Source organism: Cygnus olor, chromosome 1, assembly GCF_009769625.2.
Source record: "Cygnus olor isolate bCygOlo1 chromosome 1, bCygOlo1.pri.v2, whole genome shotgun sequence".
Lineage (NCBI taxonomy): Eukaryota > Metazoa > Chordata > Aves > Anseriformes > Anatidae > Cygnus > Cygnus olor.
The window spans coordinates 19,838,329-19,859,253 of record NC_049169.1 but is presented as its reverse complement, the minus strand read 5'-3'; the positions used below and the strand labels follow the sequence as shown (position 1 = coordinate 19,859,253).

At 35.6% G+C, this 20,925-nt stretch overlaps 1 protein-coding gene across 4 annotated transcripts in view; it reads left to right on the top strand.

Annotated features, from left to right (window-relative positions):
- Positions 1 to 20,248, top strand: part of BRD1 (bromodomain containing 1) — a 58,517-nt gene extending 38,269 nt beyond the window's left edge. For all 4 annotated transcript variants that reach the window (XM_040549128.1, XM_040549149.1, XM_040549139.1 and 1 more), the window contains 5 exons: positions 10,311 to 10,446; positions 11,992 to 12,119; positions 17,581 to 17,690; positions 19,114 to 19,268; positions 20,044 to 20,248. In XM_040549128.1, the coding sequence (XP_040405062.1) occupies positions 10,311 to 10,446; positions 11,992 to 12,119; positions 17,581 to 17,690; positions 19,114 to 19,268; positions 20,044 to 20,227 (713 nt within the window). In that variant the 3' untranslated portion in view covers positions 20,228 to 20,248. The remainder of the gene's footprint in view (positions 1 to 10,310; positions 10,447 to 11,991; positions 12,120 to 17,580; positions 17,691 to 19,113; positions 19,269 to 20,043) is intronic.
- The last annotated feature ends 677 nt before the right edge of the window (positions 20,249 to 20,925 follow it).

The window sequence follows — 20,925 nt, the reverse complement described above, 5'->3', positions numbered from 1 at the left end:
TCTGTTTTTCTTGATGCTGTAGGAATTGTGGAGACTTTCAGTATATTTTGGTGTTTCATTTTTTTGGACTGCTTAGCTCATTCTTGGCCCAGGTTTGGCTTTCTAAAAAATAAAATGTCATAGTCCCCTCTGTGCTTCATCTGCGGCATTTAACACTAACTCATTTTTCTGTGTGATGCAGATGGTGGGATGAGAACTGTGGGGTTTATTGAAGGTATTAAAAAAAGTTTGGAGATCTATATTATGCTTGTGAATTAAGAACACACTTCCTGTGGCGGTGGGGCTCTGTGTAGAAAACCTACCTTAAAATTCAGGCTTTGATATTATGGAGTCCCTTGTACAGGGAATGTACGGTACCAGAGTTCATCAAATCACCATTATATGGATCACCATTATTTTTGACCTCTTTAGAACATAATTTGCCTGCAGGTCTGATTTAAGAGATGGATGATCATAAAAATGAATATGACTCCAGTGGTAACTCAGGCAATGAACATGGAAGTAAAAAATACAGGTTATCTTGCTCTAATATGAGTGGAGAGAGGGGGAGACAGTCCCCACAAGATGAAACACACTCTCTTAAAGAGTGGTTTGTTTGTTTTTTCCCTGGGTGAGAAAAGATTATATGGTTACAAACATAAAGAGATGTTCTGCATAAAGAAGAGTTATGGAACATGGTGTTGTGTACCCTCTCACTGTGTCATACACGCTCTCTCAATCTGTCCATACTGAGATGTAATTCTTATGTCTGGATCACTCCTTACATCAGTTGGTTACACATTACTTTTCATTCTTCTCCTGTCCAATGGTTCTTACTCACCTGAAGTAGAAAGCGCAGCATACTAAATTGTAAACCCATAAATGATAAATTGATAATCCTCCATTTGTTGTATTTTTCTATCTTTTTCTGCTCTGATAGAGCAAAATTCAGGAATGTCTTAGTGTTTTGTCAGCCTTCAATCATTCCCTTTATTGCAAAGTCTTTCTCTGCCTGTATTCTGTCTGATTCTAAAGATCCCCCATAATGACTTGGAGGAGGGAGGGGATCCTACCACTGTAGAGTGCTGGACTTATATCCTCTGCAAAAATAGAGGTTCAAAATGTTTTTACAAAGTCAGAAGGAAGATGAATGATAAAAGTTTTTGCTGAGGCAATACTGTAAACAAGATTGAAAATTGGAAGTAAAAGGAAATTATATCCTGAAGGCTCCTTTCTGTGAAGGAAATTTTGTTTAGAAAATCATCTGTGGCAGTTACACAATACACTGTCAAAGAAGAACCTCCTCTCTGAGCCGATTTATCGAAAATGCCTGGGAAGAGTTTCACTTTGCCCTTTCAAGTCAGACCTCAGGCAAGATTTCCTTTTTGACTGGAAATGCCAGATAAGAAGTAGGGATCCTTTCAGCCAAGTAGGATCGAAATAGTTATTGCAAGAAATGATACAGCAGAGAAGATACTTGAATTGTGATGTTGTGTGTTATTGTATGTGTATGCTTATGCATGCTTTTCAGATAGAAATGCCTACACAATCTTTTCCACAGATACAGTGATTGGGAACTGGCACTTTGATGCTCCGTGCTACAGGAAAATACAGCGTTGGTCTCTTAAAACTAAAATTTCTTATTTTTCCTCTAATGCTCATAATCCTCCACATAATCATAGTGTTGATGAAATGACACTGGTATCTTCAAAGTAGCAGCAATTATCTCCAGTAGATTTAGGAAAAGACAATTAAGTTAATCCTGTAAATCTGGGGATATATGCAGAAGACACTTAACTATTTACTCTTCTTGGTTTATTAGTTCACTGTCTTCCTACATGAAACTACTCTTCAGTTTGTTCTTTGAAGTTCTTGTAGCTAGATCACAAGATCACAATAGGAGCTGTTGTAATAGATTCCACTAAAGGTTCAGGGAAAAAATAGTAAAAACAGTGATATGTCAGAGAGGACACTGTATCACAAAGACTTGCTTGTTTTGTGTTTATTGTTTTTTCCAGTAATTGCTCAAGATTATAAAACATCTACAGTCTTTATCAGTGTTAGGTTGACCTATGTGTCAGTCACCATAAGGAGATGGTTAGGTTATAATTCCCATCTTGTCTTGCAGAACTTGATCAATGTGGCAGTATTAAGTAGCTGTGTAACATTACACATTTTTATGTAACTGCTTTTCAGCTGTTTGTTTGACAAGGACACCCCCTAAGATGGTAAAACTCACACGTTTGTTGAAGAAGGCAGGCAGCATTATGTGCTTTAAATGTGAACGCTGATGGAAGACTCGTTGAACGCCAGACGTTGACAGAAAAATATGATAAACTTCTGTGAGATTAAAGTAGACTACTTGGACAATAACATTCTGCAAGGAGAATGCAGTCAGTTGTGGGGGTTTGACTTGCTGCACACCTACTCCCTTACTCCCACTCCTTAAAAGAATAGGAGGAGAAAATAAGATGAGGGAAAAAAAAAAAACAAAACACAACTTGGTGGTTGAGATAAATGCAGTTTAATAAAAGGAAAGCAAAGGCCATATGCAGAAGCAGAAAAATAATAATAATAAATTATTTTCTACTTCCCATCAGCAGGTGATGCCCAGATGCTTCTTGGGAAGCAGGGCCTCAGTATGCATAGCAGTTGTTTCAGAAGACAAACTCATTCGTAATAAATGTTCCCCCCTCCTCTTTCTTTCTCCTAGCTTTTATTGCTGTGTGGCATCATATGGTATGGAATATCCCTTTAGGGGGATAGTTGGGGTCAGAGTGTCCCAGCAGTGTTCCCTCCCCACCTCTTGCCCTCCCTGAGCCTGCTGCCCTTGAGAGCCAGCCTTGATGCTGTGCCAGCACTGCTCAGCAATAGCCAAACACTGGTGCTTTTTCAACACCCTTGTAGCCACAAGCACAAAGCACAACACTATGCAGGCTACTGCTGGGAAGTGTAAATATACCCTGGCCATTTTTACTATACATAAAATACGATTTCAATTCCAGTCACGTATAATGTATATGCAGTCTTGTAATTGCAAGAACATGGAACAAGAGAGCAACAAAAGTGTTGGTGGTGACCAATGTACTTCCTGCAAAAATTTGAGTGTACATGCTTACCAGAGAAACAAGAAGATACTGGGAAGAAAGAGAATATTGTTCTTGAATCTTGTTCTTTGCTTTTCCATTGATTTTTCTGGGTAGTATTGGTAAGGCTTTGCAAATAAAAATGGTATCAAGTGGCACATATGGTTGAGAATTCCTTAGATAGTCCTGGAGATAGGCATTATGTTGTTTCCTTTTTTTTTTTCCAATTCTTTTTTTTAGGGCATTTTTTAATGGATAACTCTCTTCTGAGTTTCCCATTGAAGTAGCCAGACGTAGTTCCTTCAGTGTCCATAGAGGAAACTGTAGTTTCTGCTCACTGTTCTGGAATGAAGCAGAAATTAAGAACCAATTTTTCTAAACAGTTATAAAAGGCAAATGCATGGTAAATGGCATGCTTTTTTTTTTCTTAATAGACTAGGATTGTTGGACATGCTTATGTAAGAGAGCTCTGTTTCTTTTCCTTTTGATAACATGCCTAGCGATTGTGTTCCCCCAGTTAAAGGAAAACATTTACTTTCAAAGAAGGAAGAAAAAAATTGTGTTGGTAAAAGCTGTGTATAAAATCCTTAAGATAATAATGTAATAGTCTGCCTTGGTAGGTGCTTCTGGGCAGTTCCGAAGGACTGCTGAGCACTAGGTTTCTGATGTAAGATCAATTGACAGCCAATGTTCGTGCTCTTTCGTGATACAAGTTGAGAACAAAAAGGTATTTTTTTTTTTCAAGTTTTTAACAATGCCCATTCAGTTCTCCTTTTTTGTGATTTATCTCAGAATTTGCTAGATGTGAACATAGGCTAGATGTGAACATAGAAAACTGATCTTAAGTCCTCATAAGTAGTCTTGGCCAAGATAATTAGAAGTAAATGTTCCCAAATATTAATGATTTTCTATGGTCATTGTATTTCTTGTATCCTGAATGACATATCATAGATCTACGTGTCATTCAGGCTCTCGAGCCTTGTATTTTACAACCATCTGTGTGTGTTTTACACATCATAAATTGTATCAACTAGAGCTGATTAAATAATCAAAATTTTTGGTGAATTTTAAATTCCTTTGGCTTGTACTTAGGCTTTTTGTGGCTTTTAGTGATACTACTACTGCTGTCATCAGTCTTTTCTATACCACCAGAACAGCTGATGCTCTCTAGAAGTTTTAAAACAATTTTTGTATGTTTCTGCTTATATGCTCTGTTTTTCTTTTTTTTTCTTCTTCTTTTCTGGAATGTTTTCAAACTCTTCTGTTAGTGTTGCCTCTCAATTGTATATTTTAAAATGTCTTGAACAATCGTCCTACAATACAGTGATTCCATTGTTGCAGTGAAAAGAGCAACAGATAATCCCTGTCTTCTGAAAGTTGCAGTTATTAAATATTGATCGTTTTTTCCTTCTATTGTGCAGTTCGCATTCAGCTGTTTTAGCAGACAGAGAGACTTCTTACTCCCAGTTTTCAAAGCAAATTAGTAGATACAGGATGAATTCTTAAGCATTCTTTTGAAACATATCAAACTGACTCTTCTGTGAGCCCCTAAGCAGCATTCATTACATGTTACCTAAACCAACAAAAGTGGAATTTTCTGTTTAGGGTCTTGAAAGCTGCTGTTATTCAGTATGTAGGTGCCATTTCAAGGGCTCACACTGAGCTTTCTTTGCTATCTTAGAACAATTGTCAAACCAAATTTTAAACAACTTCAGTTTTTAAAACTTAATTTCCAAGGGGACTCTTCACCCCAAAATTTGTCATCTTCATGTTAAGAATAACTGGCTCCTATTTTGTCTGCGTACTGTTAGGACTGAGTTAAGGAATGTAAACTCTGACATGCTCAAATATTTGTCTGTATATTCTGAAAAGAAGAATTGTTTCTAATACTCTCACTATGCTCCAGAGTTTCCTGTTGGAAAAAGGCATTTATAGATATACTGTAAAGTTCAGTTTTTAAAAACTTTGTGGATGCCCTCCTCTTGCTATAATACGCACATTTTCAAGATTTATGTGTTTAAGAATACAATAGCTTCTGATTGTTTATTAACTTAAAGTATTCCTTTATCCTCTCTGTGCATACCTACATACATAAATCCCCTTAAGATAGGGCCATTCCCTTTTTAGTTCTTATTGGAAGGATTTTTAGATGCATTTCAAAACCATGTTCTTGATGCATATCATGCACTTGGAGATTGTATTCTGTGCTTTCAGTGACTTACATATATTTTCTTTTTCAACAAAGAGGACTGAATCAAAGTGAAACCTTTAATATAGTTTTCCCCTTTTGAAACTTAAGCTGAGAATCAGTATTAGAATATGTGGAGCACTTGTGTCATTCTCACTGTCTCTGACACTGATGTAGGGATGGCTTATTTATTTAAAAGCTCTGTTTCCTTTCAGAGAGACTTAATGGCTTTTTCACTGTCTTCCAGGTTCTCATATTAACTAATATCATGCTGGGTATTTATCTCTTTGGATCCTAATTATTTTCTGTTATCCTCAACATGGAATGGAATCCAATTAAGTGATCATTTTGGAACGCAGAAAGACAATTACATTTGAAGTAATTATTTTGGATCATGTTGGAGACACCAGCCATCCTTAAAACAAAAACAAAAAAAAAAGAACACTGTTGGAGGAAGTCTTTGACATATATGAAACTATGCTCTTCATTCAATATATTGCCCCATTTCCGTAAGTTATAAAGTTGTACATGTTGTAGTATATGTGACTCAAATTGGTCGCAGATTTTTACCAGTCCCAGCGTTCTTATTCCCCGTTCGTGCTCTGTGAGAGCGGATTAGTTCAGAACACTCCATCTTCATCTTCTTCCCTGCCCAAACACACAGTCTGATCTTCCTTGGAGAACTAAAGCATACAACGGAATGCTCTATTTTGTGCATTTATGTAATTTTAATAAAATACAATTTTTTCTTTATATATATATATATATACACATAAAGAGATATATATATTTACTGAAGACTAATGTTACGCATGCTGGGTAAGTGCACAAGTCAGGACTTGATTAGTCCTTGCTTGGTAAAAATCAACCAAAATAGTGTTATATAAGTGCTGGTGACTGTGCAAGGCATTTTTTGAATGTTGTGACTTTGTTGGGGTAGTTGAAATTATTTAACTGTTTTTTTTTCATTTCTCAGCTCTTCAGCTGTGGTTTTAATATAGCACATCATCTTATATTTTGATATGCTTGTCTTTGCAGCAGGCTATGCATAATACATTTTTAATTGCTTTAGAATAATTTTATACAAGTTCTGCTTCTTTATTTTTGTTTCAGCAGAACTACAAAATCAGATTGCAGTCTAAAATGCACAGATCTGTATTATGTGGTAGTGTTTTGTACATTCATGGAGTATGCTGCTCCTTGGACTATCCTGGGTTTTGTTCGTCTTTCATTTTTCCAAACTTATGCTGCCTTTCTGGAGTTATCTTTTCCTGCTTCTGTTAATGTGGTATGGACAAGAAGATTCTAACTTGCTTGATGTAGACAGCCCAAGTTTTGACTACACTCTTAAGGACAAACTGCTTCTGTTATGAAGCTGAAACTTTTCATGATAAACATAATTTTCAGGGCAGAGAAAAACCTTTGAACAACTATTAAGCTGATCTTTGACTTTTTCTTTTCTTTTTAAACTGCATTTAAAATTGATAGCAAACTTCATTGTTTGTGATTTTTTTTTCTTTTTTAGAAAAAAATGAGTTCTGCCTTTGAGTGCTTTTTTGAAGAAACGTAAAAGTAGAGGAGAAACTAAAACGACATCCAGTAATGATAGGTCGTAGTTTGATTTGGGGGGTTTTTGTTTGTTTGTTTTTAATCTCAAGTTTTAGTGAAGGGTGTGTGTGTAAGAAGTTTAGTACCTGACCTAATGAAGTTCTAGTCCGTGTTAGCTCATTTAATCTAACATAGTCATGAGTTCTTGGAAAATTTGAGTGAGTGGCTCATACCGGTTTGTTGCAAACTTACCCAGGCTACTAATATGCAAAAGCGGGATGAGTTACTTCTGTCGTGGATTTTCTTTATTTGACCTTCTTAGTACTATCTTTTGAGCCGAAAAAATTTAAATTTCTCAAAAGAATTAGGAATCTTCTCTAATCTCACTTCCTCCAGTAGCTAGAGGAGATTGGGTATTTCTTGGTTCTTGAGAGAAGGAGTTTTATAATGGTCTCAAAAACACATTTACAGTTACAGCATTTAAATGTAGTATATTTGTTTATATTTTGCACATCAGTGATACCATAAAGCACATAAATTTAATTGCCTGATTCTCCTGTCAAGTTGAGGTCACTTGGGAACCACTGCCATTGTGTGACCAGATATGTGTGTTTCACTTAAACTAAGCGTTGAGGTCTTCCTTTCTTAAAATACTACATATTTCTTACAATTTCTGCATATTCCTTACAATTTCTGAAGAATAGACTGTGTAATCTGAGTCTCCTGGACTATGTAAGCTGATATCATTAAGGGCTTGATATTCAGCAAAAATGTTCCTGATGATAGTCTCATTTTCTTCATTTTTCATACTTCCACAAACGAGAAAGAAATATGCTGCGGGGAGGAGAGGTGGAATTACTGTAGTCTTCAAAACCTATGTTAGTTAAGTAAATGAGTCATTAAATTTATAGTCTGTTTAAACTGGACTGCCAGTGCAGAGAGCCGTCCCCATTGTTATAGTTGTATGTTCCTGTTCCTTTCCTTGTTTCTCAACATCAGCAGTCGTGCAGTTACTTGGTTGCTTTTCCCAGTGCGTGGCTGAAAACTAGTTCAACGCGTGGTCTCACATTTCTCCGTACTGACGGGGTGAAGATGAGAAGAAACTATTGCAAGGGACTGAGAGCACTAAACCATCCCTTTCAGTGGCAGCATAATCATAAACTTACTGAAGCAATCAAAATGGGAAGCCAGCCCCTGATCTTTTTTGTCCTGGGTATATGTACACATACAGCACAGGTGTACACAGACACATAGCCAAGTTGTATCTGGGGTACACATGATTGAACACTTCATACATCTTCTTATGAGATTAAACATGCATTTCCTTTCACTTTCTCAGTCCATTGGGAACCTGAACCCTGCTCTGGTTCTGGTAGCAATATTTACTCGATCTGTCTGTAGACTTAAAATGAAATCTGTGATGTAACTTGTTTCTGTGGTTGATGTATATTAACTAGGTGCCTGCTTGTGGCAGGGTGAAAACAAAACAGTTTTTACAATCCACTTGAAAAATAGGCCTCACGTATTAGAAAAGTTACTTGTAGAGACCCAAGATCACCTTTTTATCTTTATAGAAAAGTTGTTTAGTTTTTCATTTTATGTGCTATATAAAGTGTACCATGATAGTTTTACAGGGGAATTTAAGCTTTCTCATAAAGCCTGCTCTGTTTCAACAGGTCATTCAGCGTAGTCTAGGACAGAGCTCCTACTTAATCCCCAGCTATCTGTACTGATTTGCTTCAAATGAGAACAAAATTAATATTTTTTAATATTAAAAAAGCACCTAGTTTGCTGCCTGAACACTCAAGACAATACAAACATTTTTTTTTTTCCTGTATAGGAAATTAAGGGCAAATATGGGACTTAAGAAGCACTCTTAAATCTTCAGTGTAAAGTAAATGCTAATGAAAGGGAATGGTCATATGTGAATCTTTCAGATTACTGAATAAATTCTTCTCTTTCTCTTAAAAAAAAAAAAAAAAAAAGTAAAACTTAATTGAAAGGGAACGTCTTCGGGGGGGGGGGGGGTGTCACTGAATGGAAACACTTTGAAATATGCCTGGATCATACAAAGTAACTTGCTAAGCTAAAGTTCATAGTTGTCATCCTTCTTTGTATAGGGCTTTGTAACAGACAAGCTGAAACAGTTAGAACTTAAAAAGGGGAGTTCTGACATAATTTGCTTTTATTTCAATGTCCTATGTAGAGATGTGAAGATATGTAAGCTTAAATAACCATGTCTGAATGAACAAAGATTATGATGACTTTTAAGACTGATAATAGGATGGCTATGATGGATAGTTCTTTCTTGCATTATGAGAAGCATGTAGGTCATACACACAGAATTAAAAACTTTAATTTGTTGTAAGGAAATAAGTGTGCTCAGAATGGAGTTCAGGTTAAAATTTTGTTCTCTTTGTGGTCTACAGCTTGTGGTAGCTTATTGGAAGCTAGTTCCATTGTTTTAAGTCAGTTCATTTTTGATGATATCCTGGAGTCTGTGTTGGATACTTTCTTTTAAAACAAAACAAAACAAAAAAATAAATTTTCAGAAAACAGAAAGAAGTTCTATTTTTTTTTGCCTTTGGGAAATTTCTTCAGAATGCTAGCTTAAACCACTTCATTGGTCTGTTTTAATCAAATTTACGACGGGTAAATTTACATTGGCTTTACAATGGGTTTCAAAAACTCACTCCATGAATTTTCCAGCATGTTCTGCGTATAAGAACTATGTTTTTTGAGAATTAGCAGACCAGGGCAGGATTGATGACAGCCCGCCAAATTAGTAGCTTGTAATATAAAAGCTTTCTGTTAGGTTTTCATTACAGTTGTGAAGTAAAAATACAGTATCCTCAGATATATCTGAACTAGTATCAGGAGAAAGATTGTTTTAGGAAAAAAAAAAAATCATATGCATATTACTGATTTTTTGATCCCAGAAAATTGACGTGATGTTAATTTGAAATTACTAAATTTCTTTTAGGAAGAGCTAGCTAACTTCATAAGAAAATCCCTACCAGTTTTTACTTTTAGTAATTGAAAAGGATTTTCAGTAGTTCTGCATTGATGTTTGTGTAACCCTGTTTTAAAATGAGTTTTCTGTTGACTTGGTAAATCTCTCTCTGGTTTGTAACATTTTTTTTCCTTGGTTTTTCTACCCAGCTTCTGCAGCCTGACTGTCTTAATGTATTACGTGTTGGAAACATTACATACAGAGAGTAATTTGATATTCTGTTTGGCGTTTCCCATATTGAAATCTTCACCTTTTTTTGTGTTACCTTAATTTCCATCCTAACTTTAAAAACTGGACTACAGGATCCTACTATTTATAATACTATGTTTTGAAAATGAAATATTTTGTTAATGTCCGTGTTCTTTCTTTTTCGTCCTATCAAAATACTTAAGAGGTACAGAACAATAATTATACAATGCATGTGTATATAAAATTGTTAATGAAATGGTATGTTTGTTTCCAGTTTGATGCAGTTTATTTCTGTGTTATGCTGTAGGTCTCTCAAATGGTTTTGGAGATGGAAGTAAAGAGAGAGCATTAGACGATACTCCGGGGAGAAAAGTTGAACCTCGTCGTCGCTGTGCATCAGAATCTAGTATTTCATCTAGTAACAGTCTTTTGTGTAACACCAGGTAAAACTGTGAATCTCAAATACAAATTTGAGGTAGAATATGTCAGTTTTCTGTGCTGCTTGTGACCCACATTGCAGGATTGAATACATTTTAGAAAAAAAAGAGTACATTTCAATTTTCTCAGTGGTGTGTTAAACGTGAAACACCTATTAGGATTGCTAGTATTCCTTTGTTGTATTCAGGTTATTGCAGATCCAGGCATGCTTTATACTTGACTGCACTTGTCTTACTCTCCTGCTCTGTATAAATATAGATGGGCAGATACATATACATGTTTATGTGTGTAGAATTTAGTTTTAATTGTCTTCACAGTCCTGAACACTAAAAGTGCCTGTGTTTAATCAGTGGGGATGGGGACAGGGAGCAATCTCCAAAGCTGAGTCTTCTCCATAGGGAAGGTGAATTCAGCAGCTGTGAAACTGTGGGTTGTCAGCGTGTGATTCAGATCACTGGGTAGTTTCTGCAATGACAGTACCCGTATACCAACTGGTGACTGTCTCTGTAAAGTCCGTTGTTAAAGATAGGACTGTCAGAATGGTCACCTCTGTCACCACTGATACGTACTTCTCCATCACCAATGGTGCACTATTTTCCAAAAGCATACTCATGTAACTATCTCCAGTCCTGGGCTATGAGAGTTGAGGAAGCAACATGGCAGTGGAGTTGAATGGGTTTGTTTGGATCCATGGAATGACAGTTGCTGGTATGTGTTCTCTTGGCCTAGAAATATGGTTGGCAATGGTACACGACTTTCAGTTGTTGATGTGATGAGAGATGTGAAGAAGTTTGAAAATAAGTAATAGAAGAACAGAGCTTGTTAGAGTAGGATAGGGCATACAGGAGTATAGGATAAATCTGTGGGTTTGTATGGGGAGGGAGGTTTTGTGTTGTTTTTTAAAGAAGAGACTAGTTCATTTGTTCATGATTGGTATTAAATTGCTTAAAGGAGTGATGTTAATGCATTCATGTCAAAAAGGCTTTCAGGAGCAAAGAGAATACTGGGTCTCTTGTGAAAGTGATATATTGAGGATACGACTTAGAATAACTACTGTTCACATTCTTTGATCTCTTGAAGAGAACTCAGGTGTACAATAAGACTCTTGAGAACAACTTTCTCACTTTCTGTATAGACATTACTATCATAAGTGAAAGATTCGAACTTGTAATGAAAAGTGAAAGAGAAAATAATTGCATTTTCTATTTAGTGGGACTATTGGAGCAGAGGGAACATGTTTTTATGTGTCCAGTATTCATTTTTTAACACTGGAGACGATGCAGCTGCTCATATGCTGAATGTGTATAACCAGCACTAAAGTTGAAGTGCAATTGCATACTGCTTGTCTTTTGCTGATAACAAACCAATTAAGTGCATGAAATTTTGTAGTTTTTGTGGTGGTTAACTTTTTTTTTGTTATATGGAATTCATTGGAGTTTGTGGCTCTGATTTTTACCATGTATGATTTTAAATTCTTGTTCAGAGTCTTCATTTGTAGGGAACAATGTTAATTTATCAAGGGATGGTCTTTAATATTTGTACTTTTGCAGTTTCAGCCTACCAAAGTGTGGTAAAGGTAAACCAGCGCTTATACGAAGACACACATTGGAAGATCGAAGTGAATTGATATCATGCATTGAAAATGGAAACTATGCCAAAGCAGCAAGAATTGCAGCTGGTAACTGCTATTTATAAATAATTGTTTTCTTAATAATACTATGCAACTATATTTTGTCCATTAGTTTAACAAATGCTAACATTCTTATTTTCTCTGCTGAAAGAGTTCTGAAAGTGGTGTTGATAGCATGGTAGAAAATGCTAGATTCTGCTTTCAACTTTTTTAAAACTTTAAAGAAAAAGAATAGCATCTAATGTTGTTTTGATCAATAAGTGGTATTTAAAGTGAGTTAGCCTACTCAAGTAGTACAAGTAGAACTTGTACTTCAATACTATTTGTGGTTCTGTTAGCATTTTTCTTTGGGCTTTTTGTTTTAGGGTTTATTCCTTATATACTCATCTGCAAAAATGTGTTGACAAATGGGTAAGACATGGTCCATTTTGATTCAGGAAAAAAAAAAAGGAATAAAGCAAGAATTTCTAAGAATTCAGTATAACAGGTTACCATATTTCAGGGAATTAATTATGTTTTGGTGATATGTCTTTCTTTTGTTTTAATATTTTTTAATTGTATTGCAAAATTTAAGTATGTTGTCTCGTCTGTAAGTAGATCTGTTTGTAGAATACAGTGTTCCCATGCTGCAGTTAGGGGTCAAACTTGCCATGTCTAGCAGGCCTGTCGTTAGTCCCTTACCTTACAGCTCCTCTCCCCTTATCCAGGATTCTTTCATGTCTTTCCAGTGCTTTTTATCTGACTCTGTTTGCCTTACTCTGTTCTTTCCTCCTTGTAAGATGTTTTGTTTTCTTTCTTGCAGCTAATCTATTTTCAGCTATTGCTTCATTACTCTAAGGTTTAGGATCTTTATTTGTATGGTAACCTACTATACAAGAAAGCCTTTTCCATTTACTTTCCTTATTCTGTCCTGGCTAGTCTTACATTTAACACTATCCACTTAGAATTCCTGTACTTGCTTTTTCAAACTCTCCTTGATCCATCTTAATTCTGTCTCTGTTCTCAGATACATTCTAAAGCTGCCTCAAAGGAGAAGTGGTATTATTTTATATACTGTTATATATTGTATATACTTTTAATTCTTTTGGCTGCATTCTATACTGGCAGATATAGAAGAAACAGGCAGGACTGAAGTGAAATGTGTTGCTTACGTTCTGTGCGTAACTGGAACTTTGTCATGATTTACTTTCATTAGTAAACTCCTGGATTTTAAAAAGAAACTAAAACAAAATTTTGCCCATTCTTAGCAAAATGTCACAAGCAACTCTGCTTGACAGAGTATACGTACTTTAGAAATGGACACAGTGTTTACAGTCATGCTGTCCAAGTAATACTTTATTTTTATTTACAAGATGCTAACTCAAAACCTCTGGTATATTATGTTGTAATACCGCGGTTGTGATGGGATGCAGTTCTGCACTGACTGATATAATCATTGTCATACATGCACACTGAAATATGGTAGTTTAAACAAACAATTTTACAGGACTGCTGTTGAGCTTGCAAAGCTAAGTGGAAAGCATGCTGTCCACTTAGTGTACTGAATAAGTTAAGGATATTATGGAAAAATATGCTCTACATTGAAACCTGAAGACTACGTTGAAGTATAAATACATGCAAGAGGATAAATTAAGGTTTCAAAACCAGCTTACAATTCTATCTAACTTTTGGGGCTTGGACTTGCAGGCTTAATTAGGTTTTCCTGTTTTTCAAAGAGAATCATCTGTTTGTAATAGGTTGTTGTCCTTGGTATGCAGGAGCACTGGAAGATGAATAGAGACATGTTATGAGTGGTTTTCATAAATAGTTGCTGTATACAGAGATGCGCTAAGATTTGTGGGTCTTGACTTCCTTTACAGGGTTCGGAACTTGCTGGGCGAAAGTGGCAGTGTATTCTTCTGCCTGTCTCCTCCTGAACCTTGCCCAGTCCTTTTGCTCAGCTGTTCCTTATCCAAGATTCTTGTCTACCTCTCCTGTTCCTAGTCTGTCCCTCTCATTCTTTTTGTCTCAACTTTTAAATTCTTTGTCCCCCATCTTTGCCAGTTACTTTTTCCACCTAATTGTCAGACTTCTTTCTTTCCTCAGTAAAGCTTAGTGGCAGTATCTTTTCCAGCAGTGTCTAAATGCTGTTTTTGACTTCAGTAATTTTGGACTGGTAAGCAGGAATGGGGAATGGAGAGGGGGGCAGGTTGTAGGGAAGGTCTCACACTGTTTGACTCAAATAGCTTTCTTCTGTGCACAGTCTTCATTTCAACAGGTAAGTCATTGATGGCGGAAAGTACACTTTGTCCAGCCAAAAGTTAAACAACAGAAGGAAAGCTTCAGTATAAATTCTTGTGCTAAAGAATGATCCATCTGTGCTGGAGAGATCATAGCTCATTTTTAGGTCTTGGTATTTTTGAAGCTTAAATACATTCAGTATCTGTGGCTTCATCTGCAGATTTAGATGTTAAAGTCAAAGTTGCCTCTAAGTAATTTGAGAGCAAAACAAAAAAGAAAAAAAAAACACTGTGCACTCTTACTACTCTGGTCATGTTTCAGTTTTTTTTTTTTTTTTTTTAAAGACTTTCTTCTTTGAGGCTGAAGTTTCTGATTTAAAACAAAGTTCATTACTGAACTACAAAAAAAACTCTTGGTCCTTGCTGAAAGCTGTGCAGATTTCTTGAAGTTTGGGGTTTTGAAGTTCTTAACTCTGTTTTTGAAGATAAAAGTGTCTTTAAAGTTTTGAAGCCTGCAGTGCTGGCACCTAATGGGTGTTTTGCTCAATCTACCCACAAAAAGTTAAACTCATCAACTTCATTATGAGAATGCTCATGGAAAATAAGCCCACAACACAGTAGTTGTTTTTAAAACATTGTGAGAAGTAGGAAATCTGTAAGGGGAGGAGGAAATGTTTAGAGAGACATCCTTGTCTTTCCCTGAACTATGTAGGATCTTCAGTCTGGTGTCTGGTATTTTGTTAGTGTTGGTTTTCAGATAGTGTGAATACTGTTATTTTAAAATCCTCAGCAGTACATTGTCATGACTGCTAACTTAAATGCATTGTCTCTCGTAGCTTGAGGAAATAAAGGGTTGTTATGGCATAAAACAAAACTACTAACTATATGTGCTAGCAATAGTAAACTAAACACTTAACACCATATGGAATAAATTCTTACTAGGAAAATATTCTGGGACTCTTCCCTACTGTTTATACATCCAAGAAGTCTCTGAGGGAGTCTTGCTGTGTTCCTCTAGTGAGATTATATATGACCTTCTACTCTTCATTAAAATACTAATTTTTTCATTTTTGTATCAGCTCTACAGCTGAGAATAAAGTAGGTTTCTTTTCTTTCTTCTGTTAGCTGCCCCCTCAAAAAAGAGGACTTGTACTGTTTTTATGTACCAGATACAGTTCTGTACACGTTTTCAAAATAGTTTTTGTATGAAAGACACGTTAATCTAAAAGTTCATGACTGTGTCTAGCCACCTTTTGAATACTTAACATACAGAGAAGCAGAGAAATAAAGAAGTTGCCTAAATTATTTTTTTTGGGGTGTTAGAAATTGTTTTGATCAATTGTTTTGAGATGATACCAAAATGGTTCATCTGGATTTGACATGTCTTTCTATAATGTCCAATATTTAGTGAATTCAGCGATAGTCTTAGAAGTATAAGAATGCTTGTATGTATTATTTCTGAGTGTTATATTTTTGTTCATCTGAGGAATATTATTATGTCTTTCAATGAGAAAGTGAGGAAAATCCTAATAAGACCTCTAAAAATATTCAGAAAGGAACAAATAAATAAACCCATAAATTGTTTAGTAACAGTTCTTCCAAGGTTATGTAGTTCAGTTTCAACAACAACAACAAAGAAAATAGAAATAAGACTGCATTATTTCCACGGTTTTATATAATGGAATCCACTGAGTAAAGTTCTCATCTGTAAAGTCTGTTGGAGTTGGTGGCAAACATCCCTGTTTTCTTTGGGACACTTGTTTAAGGTCTTAAACACTGGAAAAAAATATTGCATTTGGTGCTCTTTCTCCTCTAATATGTATAGCTGCAACAGAACCTGCAACGTTTTTTTAACTTCAAAAGCATCTAGCATCTTGGTTAAGCTGTTGCGGCAGATTACTGTGAATTACTGCATTTTGAGAACTCATGTTATAGGGTTGTGAATCTCTAGCCTTGAACTTGTCAATACAGTGTTCTCTTGGAATGTTGATACCATTATTGATTCAAAATAAGCTATAATTGAATGAAAAGCCTTTGGTTGGAAATTGACCTAGAATATGTTGTGGAGAATGACTGACCTCTTTGTTTAGTGATCAGGTCAAGTGTTTTTTTCCCCACTCTTTCTACTCCTGCACGGTTTGAAGCCATTTTCTTGATGTTCAAATGGAATGTATATCTGCATGTCAGATTTCATTATAAGCGCTGCCTATTTTAAATAGAAGCAAATTAGGAAGAATTGAATATACTTTCTTTTGGCAAGTAGAGAGCTACTTCTACCAAGTATTGTCTTGCTCCTAAAAAGTTGTACAACTGCAGCCTCTGAACTATACTTTGGTATTAGGTTTCCCTATACAAGTTTTTCCTCACTTTTACAGTTCGTGACCTTTCATTCCCATCTTCCTACTTTCTCTGCCCCAAGTTCCATCTTGAGTGGGCAACTCACGGTCTTCTGCCTAGTCTCTTGACAGGAGTCAGTTGTGGTTCTAGTTGACTGAATGGCTTAAACCTGTCTCGTGCTTCAGTCCAGTGGTGATTGAAGCAACAGAGATGAAAACTGAGGATTCTGGTAGAAGCAAGCAGTAACATAAACTTAGCTTTCTGTTGCGCTGCCTCCTGAAAAGGAAAAACCACTATTGCAGCTGCTTCCTTGAATCCTGTTGGTCTTTTTTACTTTGCTTCAGGAAAGGGTTAGGCAGAGAGACAAAGAGCTCTGATTTAAATCGAAAGAAAAGGAGCAACAACAACAAAAAAGCAAGTTAGAACTTAAACACATTTCTATTCTTATGTTTATCAGACAAGTGCTGTAAGTGACCAGGGGCTAATCTTGTTATACGTTATATCCAACACTTTGGAAAGATCATGCAACTTGCATCTTTAATGCCATCACAACTTATATCTTTCATACCATCATCTATTTGACAGGCTTGTCATAATTTCAAAACAAACACATTTTTTGGGGTACCATAACTTTTTCTTCACGTTTTTTCAAAGGAAAAGGGATTATAAGAATCTGATGGCGCTTGCTTTCTAAGAATTGTTCTGTGATAGGCAGTTTCTGGAAGCTTTTAAAAACTCATTCTTTATCTGCAAACTTGGATTAAGCTACTAGAAACATTTCAAGAGCTATTGCGAACATTACCTGTTTTTTATTGATATTTGCATAAAGGTGATACTGGTACACATTTGATTTCTACTGATCATGAAATACTGGTGACAAAACAACTGTAGATTTGTCTGAGGTTTTATTCTGTAAAATAATAATCTTATATTTAATTATTATTTGTTCTTAGAAGTTGGGCATAGCAGTATGTGGATTTCAACTGATGCTGCAACATCTGTTCTTGAGCCTCTAAAAGTAGTATGGGCCAAATGCAGTGGATATCCTTCTTACCCAGCTCTGGTGAGTACACAGCTTTCCATCAGTACACTAGTAATACTGTTTCTGGTTTGAAAATCTTGATGCATGAACTCAGCCTGAAGGGGAAGTTACGTATTATCTTGAGTAAAAGTGGATTGCTTTTCCCTCTTTACAGCTTTAACATGAATCCTTTTTGTAAAATTATTGCAATATCCGATGTCGAACAAATGATGTCTGTTACCCTAACTGTCTCACTAGTCTTTTCACTGCAATTTTGTTTAGAGGATCAACTGAATAAGCATTTGACAGACATCTTGCTAGTGTTAGAACTTAGGAGATACTTTCTGCTGCAAAACAAAATTTAAAATATTCAAATTCGGCAGCTCATTAAAGAAACAAAAAACTCGATGGATAAAACCATTTATTTTTTTTCTAGTTATGAATGATATGCTGGAAACTTAAAGCTGTTGTGTCCATGTTATTTTAGGGGAAATAAACACAGTTCTGCTTAAATCAAGAGTTTGTAGGGAAAACGTTGTTTATGAAGTGTTTGAATGTCTTCAGCCATTTGGGGTTATACAAACAGTTCATATACTATGACTTGATTTATATAATAAACTGGATAATCAGGTGACTGGTTTGATGTATGCCTACTGGGGAGATCAAGAAGTTTAGTCATAATAGAATCAGGTTAAAACTAGTGGAGGTGAGATTCAGAGCACTTGAGTTTGTGCGCAAGCTCTTGAGTAGGTGATTCAAGCACACTTTAGTCAGATGCTTAAAATTTGATTGTCTATTGAATTGTGCAGTTTGGTGTTAGATTTAAGCCGATCATGACTAGGAGGTGCCAAAAGGCTCCTTTTCTGTCCACTGCTTTATGTAAACACTAGTGTTTCTCTGTGTGATGAGGTGATTGAGGAGTTAAACCTCAGTCAAGAGAAGAAAGTTATTGTGATTTCCACAAACTCTCCACAGTTCCTAGCTTTCTGTTGGCTTAGTTCCCATAACCAGTTTATTTTGAATTAAGATGGATATCAGTGGGGAAACTGGCAAAATAACAGAAGTTTGTAGGGCAAAAGATGGATGGAACAGCCATGGAGTAATATAACCCTTAGTGACAACTGGGCAATTATTAATACTGTGAAGTATCTCCAAAGGAGTTTTGTTTGTGAGTGTCACTGCACAATTCATTGAAAAATGAGTAGCCTTTTCTGATAATTAAATAGCATATGCAAGATATTTGAAAGCAACTTTGTTATTTTTTTCTTTTTTTCCTGTTTTTTTTTTTCCTTTTAATTCTGTTAAGAGCTCTTTCTTCCTTCAGATTTTAAAGGTATGACTATTTTTGCAGAAACAAATATCCATACCATAATATAGGTAATGTAGGTTGGATTTATTATTTTTTTTCTTTTATGTGTAAGATGTAAAATTTAAATTAGGAACTCTCCTTTCTTCTCTTTTATAGATTATTGACCCCAAGATGCCTCGTGTTGCTGGCCATCACAATGGTGTTACTATACCAGTGCCACCCCTGGATGTACTCAAAATTGGAGAACAAATGCAGACCAAATCAGATGAGAAGCTATTCTTAGTACTGTTTTTTGACAACAAAAGAAGTTGGTACGTTATTAAAATACTTTGCTCAATACAGAGACTTAAAACTTTACGTCTGTAGCTTAAGTCTAAGAGAAAACTAAGACATTCCTACCTATAGATACTTTTTCATACGGATGTATCACCTGTAATGTTAAAATATTTGAGTCTGTTCTTGGACCAAGGTGTATCATACTGAAGATACATATTTATGGTCAGTTTGGAAGGCAATAATATAAACTTACTTGTTTTGATCTACAAGCTGGTTTTGATATGGACCTGATAAATTAACTACACAGATTTTTCTTTTCTTTTTTAAAGATAGTCTTCAGTATTTGTCTGTATCAGCTTTCACCATTGTTTTCCAAATGACGACATATCTTCCAATCTGTTCAAATGTCTTTTCTTTAAATTTTTAATCTTCCTAATTAAATGTTGTATTATTAATATGCACTTGAAGTTCTTAACTCTTTCTAATTTTTCCATGAAACCTTCCCTTTTTCTGTTTCTTTCATTATCAGCAATATGCTGTGTGGAGCCTGAGGGGAGAATTCACATAATATTCACACGAACATTGTCTTCCTCTTCCACTAGATCTTTTTATTTTTGCCAGATATGGAAGTTTTTCAGCTACTTCTCTTTCTTCCTTTTATCAAGTTACATCTTTCTTTCCACTGTTCTTTTTTAAAATGGCAAATCTGACCCACTAAATGGAAAACACCGTGTAGTGGCCCTTACAGTTCTGGACAAAGTTTGTGATGTTATCCTATATTTAACATAGTTATTTTACCTTTTCTTATAGGCAGTGGCTTCCCAAATCCAAAATGGTTCCCCTTGGGATAGATGAGACCATAGATAAGTTAAAAATGATGGAAGGCCGCAACTCAAGCATTCGAAAAGCAGTAAGGATTGCTTTTGATCGTGCTATGAATCACCTGAGTAGAGTACATGGAGAACCAGTCAGTGACTTCAGTGATATTGACTAGCAGAGATTCTACCAAGGCATGCAAAATACCACAGACTTGAACTCTACTAATGAACCTCTTTGTCTAAAAGAATGTATTGAAGATACAACCCCTTAATTGTTGATTCAGTGGCTGAGTTCTGCAAACTTGAAATTGTTGAGCAATTCTTCTAAATCACCATTGCCATATTGATTAATGGTTTTATCGTGTTGTAGTTTGGAGGATTTTCCACTAAACCTGTTAAAATGTCTTGTTCATAGTGTTCATAATTGTACATAAATGTATATTCAACACTTAACTTATTCTGATTTTAGAAGTAGTTCTTTAATTCCTTTTATAATTTTGCTGGGGAGGGAGTTGGTTTTTGTTTCCATGCTGTTCATTTTTCTTTCTTTCTAAGGTTGTTACCTAAGCACCATCTTCCAGCTTAAGGTGTTTAGTGAATTGTAAAGCCTAATATCAAAATGGCATCAAATATATGTTTGCCTGAATCATATACAATATGGTGCTGCTTGTATCATTTCTTCCTTGGTCTGTAGCTTCTGAAAAAGACTTCTGAATGTTTGTGTAAATCATTGCTCTTTGCACAAAGTACCACATATTTAAGATTGATGTAAATTTACAATTACAAATATGTATTTTAAGAAAGGAAGTTGCATTATTTTGGAGGGTACTTTGTGAGAAAGACATCAAGAAAAAAAATTATACTATGTACATCA